At 51.0% G+C, this 9,568-nt stretch overlaps 1 protein-coding gene across 2 annotated transcripts; it reads left to right on the forward strand.

Moving 5' to 3' along the window:
- Window positions 1-412: 412 nt before the first annotated feature.
- Window positions 413-9,333, forward strand: LOC119967631 (kelch repeat and BTB domain-containing protein 11). Of its 2 annotated transcripts, none has more exons than XM_038800414.1 (2): window positions 413-1,056; window positions 6,323-9,333. In XM_038800414.1, exon 2 carries the CDS (start codon window positions 6,633-6,635, stop codon window positions 9,111-9,113), a length of 2,481 nt encoding a protein of 826 aa, XP_038656342.1. In that variant the 5' UTR covers window positions 413-1,056; window positions 6,323-6,632; the 3' UTR covers window positions 9,114-9,333. The 2 variants fall into 2 exon arrangements, with proteins under 2 accessions (XP_038656342.1, XP_038656343.1); XM_038800415.1 differs by lacking the exon at window positions 413-1,056 and adding an exon at window positions 5,381-5,971.
- The last annotated feature ends 235 nt before the right edge of the window (window positions 9,334-9,568 follow it).

Consider the following 9,568-nt stretch of genomic DNA (forward strand, 5'->3'; position numbering starts at 1 on the left):
GGACGTGCTGTTAGGTAATTTTGACATTCTGAATTCTCCCTCCGTGTTCCTGAACAGGCGCTGGAATGTTGCGGGCTTTTCACAGTAACTTCATTGCAGTGTTAATAATGTAAGCCTACTTGTGACAATAACGATTATTATTATTATGTCTGAGAAATGTGGTGCCACCTCTAAGTGCAGGTGCTGTTGGCACGACTGGCACCTCATGCAAGCTTTCGTCTTGCTCATGTGCCCACCTTGTTGGCTGCAAGTTAGTGCAGATTGATCGGTAACCAATCCGTTTTGTTTTCAACGGCCCTCTCCGACCACCTCGGGGATGGTTCCAGTCCGGGGTGCGGAAATGTCCCCGTCCCCTGTAAATAATAGTAGATCGGATCAGTTGTCCTTGCAGCTGCGCACTGTGGAAGGGGGTGGGACTGACTGCACACATCCAGGAGAATACTTTTCACCAAATCATCCACAGGAAAGCATCAAGAAAGTAGTGACGCAGGAAGCTGTTTGGTTAAAAAGAATGATCGAGACCTTAATCTATTATTAAATAAATGCCTGCATCAAGCAGCTTTACGGTGATTTAGAAGAATCATTCATTCAGCAGAAGCAACGTGGTGTGTTGCAGTGATCCAGCCTTTCTGTTTGATCAGCCTGGACGCATTGAGCCATACCTATAATTTATCAACATCTATCTGCCAGTGAATACTAAACGGTGCAGAAAAGATGTAAAGGTGGTGTTGATGGCCCTGTAATTCGGGTTAACTCCTGAACAAAACCAGGAATAGCGGGATCGGTGAGCGAGATTTCTCCTGCATCTGGGAAGGCACAACCAAGACGTGAAGAAGCTGTTGCTGGTGGACTGGGGATTAACTGCGTTCGGTAACAGGCGGCCTTTGCTCACCTCTCGTCTATGCTTTTTTTTTTTCTCGTCGGCTTCGCACTCGTTTCTGGTCGAACTCCTTGCCTTGAGAGGTGTTCACAGTTTTTTTTTAAATCCTCTATAGGTCTGGAGTGACAGCTTCCTTTTGCTGACATGATCAATGGCAGTTTGCATCTGAGTTCTCAGTAAGTGGTCTGATTTTCTTTCATTCTTTTTCATGTGCAGAAACGGTTTGCCAGCAGCGAATTAGGAGAATCACAGCCGGGATTAGCTCCCAACTATTTGAATTGCACCAAATTTATTTAGGTTTGTGGCGAGCTGTGGTTCCGAACACAATCCTGTTTTCATTAAGTCGCTTGTACAATTTTTTTAAATGCCCAGAGGGTCTGATAATGAATACATTGTGTATATATTCAGTTTCCAGCAAGGATTCCCGGTTTTTTTTTACTATTGCAGTATTTGAAAAGCTGCACAATACTGTTTAAAACATTACGTGTCACGGTTTTTCTTTAAAATGGCAGAATATAGAGATCGAATAGAGCTCTGTAAAAAAAAAAATAATTTGCAGCCTTATGTTTCAGATCAGTTTGTGTTGTAAGCTGATTCGATAATTTAGCCCTTTGAAAATGAAACTATTAATCTGACACGCAAAGTCACAAAACCAATGCGACCATCAAATAAATGTACTCATTATTCCCCAATATCATGTCCCCCCCACCCACACAAGCGTAGGAGAGGATACATTCAATCCTTGCTGCAATGTTTAGAAAAAAAACATTCATCCACATGCCTGATCGCTTCCGTCTAGTATGTATGTGCCTGCTTCCTTCCCTTCCTGCAGGGCAACACAGTGTTAAACTCCAAAAGAGCAAATCGGCCACCTTACACAGGCCCAACTATTGCTGTAAGAAACCTGGCGCTTTGCACATTCTCTTTCAAATGAAACCTGGGTGTTTCCAGCATTGCTATACTCTCCTTACACAAGCAGTGCTACTTAATTCAGTCAATGCAGGCTGAGCCAACCCCGACTGTTTGATATCGATTATTTGGGGGGGGGGGGGGGGGGGTAATTGGGTATTTTGCTTTGAAGCTAAGCTGTTTCGCATGGCTTTTAAATTGCAGCGGGACAACATGCTGTACGGATTACAGCACAATACCACATCCAGTACTACTCCTGCACTCCGTGCAATATGGCTGATCAGATGGTGTGGTTTTAATCACAAATCACATTATGCAGGTTGCCAATGTAATTCCCACGCCCTTTTTTGTTGCCTTGCGAATCTTGAGCCCGCCCGCCCCGCCATCAGGCAGAGTGGAGCAACAGGCTGCCTCACCCCTGGGGCTGAACTGGTCTGTGTCTATATGAGACTGTCTTGTCCAGGTCCAATCAACCTTCAATGTCACCACCGATTGAGCTGTGCATCAGATCACCCACCCACCCCCTCTTTTTAAACCACACGCAACGTGCCTTGTGATAATTTTATGACGCTCAGCATCTCACGCCTTTCATTTTAAACCCGTAGTGGACAAGCTAGGAACATTCAATTCAGCCGAGGATATAAAAGATTGAAACAGACGCCCAGTGTGGATGTAACTCAGTGCGCAGTGTCACGCCCGCAATACTGTTTTCTAAAAGAGGTGGAATGATCCGTGATTTAGCTGCACCTCACGGAATAAACCGTCTGTGTCTCGAAAAAAAAATCCAATGATTTCTATTTTTAACACACTGCCGAAGGACCTTTCCGTTTGCATTAATCTCAGATTGTCGTTCCCTCTGCTTTATTCACTCCCTACTGCCCGCATGGAGCTCACTTACTAACATGTGGCTAATACTATATTCGCGCGTTGGAGCTGAGTTTCCTAAACTACTGTTCACAATGTCGGGTTTATACTTCTATGAAAGGGCGGCGTTGCCTTGGAGCTAAGCAGCATTTAATTCTGGGGCCTGAGCCTCTCTGCAGTGTTGCAGTTCCAGAGACTACTGAGATAATTTGAAATTTATCCAATAAACTAGTTCCAGCAAAGGCCAATAAAAAAATTATGGAAGCCCCAGGGGGTCTGGCATGGTTACAGGAATAAAGTGGAACGGCCAGGGGAGCCCAGGTTCCCCTAGCCCCTCCCCCAGCAGAAGGGCTCAGCCAGTCAAAGAGCGCTGGTACCACCTATAAACCTTGCTGGGGCTCTGTCTGCCAACACTGTTCTCCAGCGGCACAGAACTGAAATGTTAAGTGGATGGCTTTGACCGTGATTCCTTGACCCACCCGTCTATTTCTCAGGGGGGGGGCATCCGTTACTTTACTCCTAATGGATATGTCGGATCACCATTTCCAGAATCATGCACCACTTAAATTTGCTCGTTAGCTGAAAGCACCTGAGGAAGGAGCAGTGCTCCGAAAGCTAGTGATTTGAAACAAACCTGCTGGACTTTAACCTGGTGTTGTAAGACTTCTTACTGTGCTCACCCCAGTCCAACGCCAGCATCGCCACATGAAAGCATGAAAGGCAGGGCATGTGCCCTTTACGTAATTTGGCATGAAGCCTTTAATGATTTTTTAAAACTCAGCCTGTTGGGAGATGTAATGAAACAGGCATTATGTGTCAATTAAGTGGCACTGTTAGCAATGGTCTACTAATTTGTAATGACAGCAAACCAACAGAGGAACATTCAAGCCTGAAGCGATGATGCAATTACAAAATGGTCTGCGTTTTGATTCGGGCTTAAATGTGCATTGCCCTAAATTCTTTTTTAAAATCGTTTTATTGTCACAAGTAGGCTTATGTTAACGTTAACCCTGCAATGAAGTTAATGTGAAAAGCCCCTAGTCGCCACATTCCAGCGCCTGTTTGGGTACACTGAGGGAGAATTCAGAATTCTTAGCCGGTACGGTAATTGAACTGGCGTTGCTGGCGTTGTTCTGAATTACAAACCAGCTGTCTAGCCCACTGAGCTAAACCAGCTCACAGGAGCTGCTGTTGTGTTGCTTGTCTTTCTCGTACAGAATTTTAGGCAATGCTATTTCTTCAATCATTATGTCCAAATACTTTAACAAAACGTCACGTTCTGAGATAAATTGGGTGTATTTGGCCCTCTGCCCGTTAGTAGATATTACTAAATCAGCGACTCCACCAAGAGGGGGCAGTCACCTCACACCGGACTGGTCAGTGTTGTACTTTTTCAGCAATAACACACGTTTATTGGGTGACCATGAGGCATATATATGACATAAAAACAGAAAATGCTGGAAAAAACCAACAGGTCTGACAGCATCTGTGGAGAGAGAAACAGAGTTAATGTTTCCAGTCCGGATTACTCTTCTTCAGAGCCATGATATCGGTGTCAAAGCTCTCCTAGCTTCCACCTACCCCTGACTGATGTTTCTCCAGCCCCTCTTAAACTGTATAAAATCCTCCTCTTTAGCTCTGAAGAAGAGTAAAAGGAGTAAAACGTTAGCTCTGTTTCTCTCTCCAAAGATGCTGTCAGGCTTGCTGAGTTTTTCCAGAATTTTCTGGGGGGCTTCCCCCCCAATTAAGGGGCAATTTAGTGTGGCCAATCCACCTAAGGCAGAGGACCTCCTTGTGAACCTGCTCCTGGGCCCACGAAGCCCGCCATTTATAGATCCAGGCAGCGGCCTGCCCTTCTTCTGCCGCTGGTAGTCCCTGAAAAGGGAGCATGCGGTGTCCACGGGCAGCTTCGAGGACTTCCATGCCTGGTGGGCATCGCAGGGTTTGGGGTGCTTTATTGATCCCTTTAACTGCACTCTATTTGATGTTTTTAAGTTTCCATTGATCTTTGGTATGTTCGGGCAGTGCCCCTAACAGGAACGGCCCTTTTTTGCTTTGTCTCTCAGTTTGCTTTCTTTCTTCTGTTTTGTTGGTGGACCTCAAAAGAGTGGCCAATCCACCTAACCTGCGCATCTTTGGGTTGTGGGGGTGAGACCCACACAAACACAGGGAGAATGTGCAAACTCCACACGGACAGTGACCCATAACTGGGATTGAATCATCGTTGACGCCGTGAGACAGCAGTGCTAACCACTGCACACCATGTTTTCATTTCCAGAATCCACAGTATTTTACTTTTAGGATTGTGTGTATAAAAATAAAGTATATAGGACACTTCATTGTTTGGAATATTGCAGGGGTATATATATAACATCTTGGTAATAGTGTAAACACAATGAGATTGGATTGCTAACCATTACCTGTGTCTGATTGGAAAGAAAAATGGCCATAAGTTAAAAATATATATATTTTATTGAGTTATTTCCGAAACATAGAAGCGTTTATTGCACACTTTTAAGTTTACAATTATACCCACGTGTTAGCTGTGGTAGTGCTCAATTGGTAGCACTCTTGTCTGTGAATCACAAGGGACACATTGCCAAGGCTTTAGCATAATTAAATCTGACTGACACTCCAGTGCAGTACTGAGAGAGAGCTGCACTGTCAGAGGTGCCCTTTCAGCTGAAATATTACACTGAGGAGATCTGCCTGCTTAGGCAGGTGTAAAAGATTCCATGGCATTATTTTAATGAGAAGGCGAGTTGTCCCTGGTATTCTGGCCATATTTATCCCTCAATCAACATCACAAAAACAGATTATCTGCCCGTTTGTGGGAGCTTACTGTGCACAAAATTGGCTACATACAATACTTCAAAATACTTCACTGGCTGTAAAGCACTTTGGGATGTCTGCTGGTTGTGGAAAGCATTATACAAATACAAGTCATTTTTAATAATTAAAATAGCCACAACACAGTACCCTATTCTGGGTGAACCTGTTTTTATGTTAATTGATGAATGCAGCCAGTGTCCTTATTGTTGCAAATTTCAGTGAAGACTTCATTTAGCCAATTAGGATGCAGACTAGGTGGCACATTATATATCTGGGACATGTACAACACACCCTACTACCTGTCACTGCGTGAGAAGTAACACCCACTTGTGCTTAATTTAAACGTAGCACTGCAAGAAAAAAGAGCCAGAGAAAGTTGATGCCAAAACAATAGCATTGTTTAGTAACTTTTCAAAAGGGGCGTTGATTTCAGATGTATTTGTTTGAGGAGCCAGGGCGGTCCACCAGTTTACTGCCTTCAGATTGGTAACTATTTTGAGATGGTTTGCACCACTAACATGTATATTTGTAAGCAAACAAAACTGTCAAATACATTTTTAAGGAATGCGATTAAGGAATCATGAATATTTCATTATTAGTTAATACTAAAGTTGAATTTCGAAGATAATTCCAATACAGTACCAGGGAAACATTGATTAATCAAATCAGCTGACCATTTCTTCAGAGTTGCACCTCACTTCCAATGTGACATTTTCAGGAAGTTATCTTTGACCAGATGTTTACAGAACTATAAAATACCTAACAATGATTTATAATGGAATGATCTTTTTGCTGTATAGAGCAGCTAATTGATAAGCTATGTTCTTTTCTATACAGAAGGATGCGTACGATGCCCAATGCAACGGGAAGCTTGGCCTTTTAAGAGATTCTTCCGATTCAATTGAATAGATGTTGGCACTTCGGCGATAACAACCTCAGCTTCGTCCCGAGGAGGTTGCAGACTAAATCCATACTTGCTTCACAAAACATCGTTGGGAAATGTGCAATCTTTGAAACCCCAAATCGGGTAGAGTGTGAAGGAAAGGTGTTTGGATGAGGTGCCTGACCCAGGCATTTGTTGGGAGTTATGCCAACAACACTGCGGACCATTGCATTGTGAGCCAGAGGAGACAATCTTATCTAATCGATGGATCAGTCTGGCCAGGATCTATTCATTGTCACTGGTGCGGCCCATCTGCAAAAGAGCGAGAACTTTGATCTTGAATCTTTACTGACGGGCACTCCCGGGAATCCTTTCCCAGGACAGAACAATGGGGCAAATGCAGAAAAACACAGGAACGGGCAAGCTCAGGCCGTGGTGCACAACAAAACTTTGGACGTCGCTCGAACAGAAACAGCGGCTGGTTTGCAAAAAGCGCCGCCCGTTTTGCTAGAGCTACAAAGCGGTGAGAAGAGCCTGTGCTGGGCAGAAAATGATTTGCAGGAGAAACTTTGCCCGGGGAGGTTGCAGCCGGCAGGTTACAGTCCCGGTTCTGACGGGGACGTGCAGTGCAGGGAAAGTTCAGGCTGTGCTGCCAACAGCAGCAGAGAGGTGGGTGAAGAATGCAGCGGCGCCGCGGAGGTTGGGATCGGGCAGGAAGGTGCTGACGGTGTGATTGCAGACACAGCAGGCCGCCTTCCGCAGGGCACAGGGGGACAGGCTGAAGGGAGAACCGGTGAGGACAAGGGCGGCGGCTCGGGTGTGGGCAATGCACAGGGGGCCGGGATGGACACCCCTGGGCAGACGGCGGAGGAGAGGCCGAATGGGGGCGCCTCGCCGGCTCCGGAAGCCGGTGGAGAGGAGCTGCAGGAGGAGGAGTTGAGCCCCGGCGACAGCTCGTCCTGCAGCTTCGGCTCGTCCCTCTGCTTCTCGGCGCCGTCGGGCGATGAGAGGGAGCCGGGCTCGGCGGCCGTGTGGGCGGCGGCGGGCGGGGTGGTGAAGAGCCAGCGGCAGCTGATCAACAACAGCATCGGTCCGGGGCAGGAGGAGGGGAGAGCGGCACCGCTCACCTACTGGAGCCTGGAGGCCGCCAGCAGCGCCCCTCCGGCCTCGGCTCCCAGCCCGGCCTCGCCGCCAGCCCCGTCCGAACCCGACCTGGTGATCGAGGTGTCGGGCCGGAGGATCCGGGCCCACAAGGCGGTGCTGGCCGAGCGCAGCGACTTCTTCCGGGCCCGCCTGTCGCGCCAGTTCCTCAGCCTCCGCGGCCTGAGCTTCGAGGCCCTGCGGCTGCTGCTCGACTACTCGTACGGGGCGGGCATGGCGGCGCGGGCCGACAACGCGGCCGAGCTGATCGCCGGCGCGCAGTACCTGCAGATGCCGTGCGCCGTGCACTCGGCCGTCGACTCGCTCAAGGGGCAGCTGGAGCTGGGCAACTGCCTGGAGCTGCTGGGCCTGGCCAAGCGGCAGCGGCTGCCCGAGCTGCGGGAGGCGGCTTACCGCTTCATGAGCGACCACTACCTGCGGGTGCTGCGGGAGCCCGCCGTGTACGGCCGTCTGAGCGGGGCCGAGAGGGAGCTGATCCTGAGGAAGAGGACGGCCCAGGCCCCGGCCCGGAGCGCGGCCGCCTCGGCCTCCAGTTCCGCCGCCGCCGACTCCACCGCGGGCCAGCCCTGCCTGGTGGTGGCCGACGTCAACGAGGTGTTCGAGCGGCCGTCGCCCGGGGCCAGCCGGCCGGTGAGCCGGGAGGGCAGCCGCTCCCAGAGCCCCGAAGCCGGGGGGCCCTCGCCCGACCCGTCCGAGGGCTCCCCGGCCCCGGTCCGCTGGCTCTACCGGCACGACCCGGCCGCCGACCAGTGGCGGCGGCTCAGCCCCATCCCCGGGGCGGCCGCCGACACCCGCGGCTGCGGCCTGTGCACCCTCCACAACTACCTGTTCGTGGCGGGCGGCCTGCGCGGCTCGGGCCCGCGGGCCCGGCCCTCGGACCGCGTCTTCAGCTACAACCCGGCCACCGGCGACTGGGCCGAGCTGCGGCCCATGCGGCAGGCCCGCTCGCAGCTCAAGCTGGTGGCGCTGGACGGCCAGCTGTACGCCATCGGCGGCGAGTGTCTCTTCAGCGTCGAGCGCTACGACCCGCGGTCGGACCGCTGGAGCCCGGCCGCGCCCCTGCCCCGCGGCGGCTTCGCCGTGGCCCACCAGGCGGCCGCCTGCGCCGGCTACATCTACGTGTCGGGCGGCTCCCTCTTCTACCGCCTGCTGCGCTACGACCCGCGGCGGGACGACTGGCAGGAGTGCCCGTGCAGCAGCAGCCGCCGCCGCTCGGCCGACATGGTGGCGCTGGGCCGGTGGCTGTACCGCTTCGACCAGGAGCGGGAGAGCCGCGCCGTCGCCGTGTCCCGGTACAACACGGTGGCGCGGCTGTGGAGCGAGTGCGGCTCGCTGCTGCCCTCGGCCTCGGCCTCGCCCTCTCAGCCCTTCCGCTGCGCTCTCATGGGCCGCGACATCTACTGCGTCAACCGGGCCTGCGTCCTGCGCTTCACCCTGGCCGAGGAGGACGAGGATCGGGCCAGCCCCGGGCCCCTCCAGAGCCTGGAGCTCAAGCCGTGCGTGGAGGGCAAGGGGCTGCTCTTCCCCGTCGTCCTCACCTTCCCCGACAAGAGCCCGGCGTCCCTTCACAGCAAGGTGCCCTGAGGCAGCCAGCAGGAAACCTCAGTGCTTCTTCCTCCTGACTGACTGACATCGGGCACAAAAAACAACAAGCTGCAGCTGGACTTTAAAACCATCCGAGCCCACTCTGCAATTACCCTCTGACCATGGCACCTTTTCATTGTTTACTTCTCTAATCAATCCAGATTGTAAGTACAGTAAAACACCACGATTTCCGTCAAAGAGGAGGGGGGGGGGGGGGGGGGGGGGTTGTGGTGGTGGAGGACAGGACCTTTTTTCTGCGTTTCCTCTGCCATCTCTTGAGTTGGTGCCCAGTGGTTGTTGGACGCGTACCCATGCCAAGGTGGCAGACTGCAATTCTGGAGACCACCGCATGAACTGAAATGTTGGGGGCTGGGGGAGAAGCTGATTAACTTAGGGTGATAATGTAAAATGGGTTAATATTGAATAAGCTGCCGGTTGTACATCTCCTTTATTAA

The sequence above is a fragment of the Scyliorhinus canicula genome, chromosome 6 (genome assembly GCF_902713615.1).
Source record: "Scyliorhinus canicula chromosome 6, sScyCan1.1, whole genome shotgun sequence".
NCBI classification, from domain to species: domain Eukaryota; kingdom Metazoa; phylum Chordata; class Chondrichthyes; order Carcharhiniformes; family Scyliorhinidae; genus Scyliorhinus; species Scyliorhinus canicula.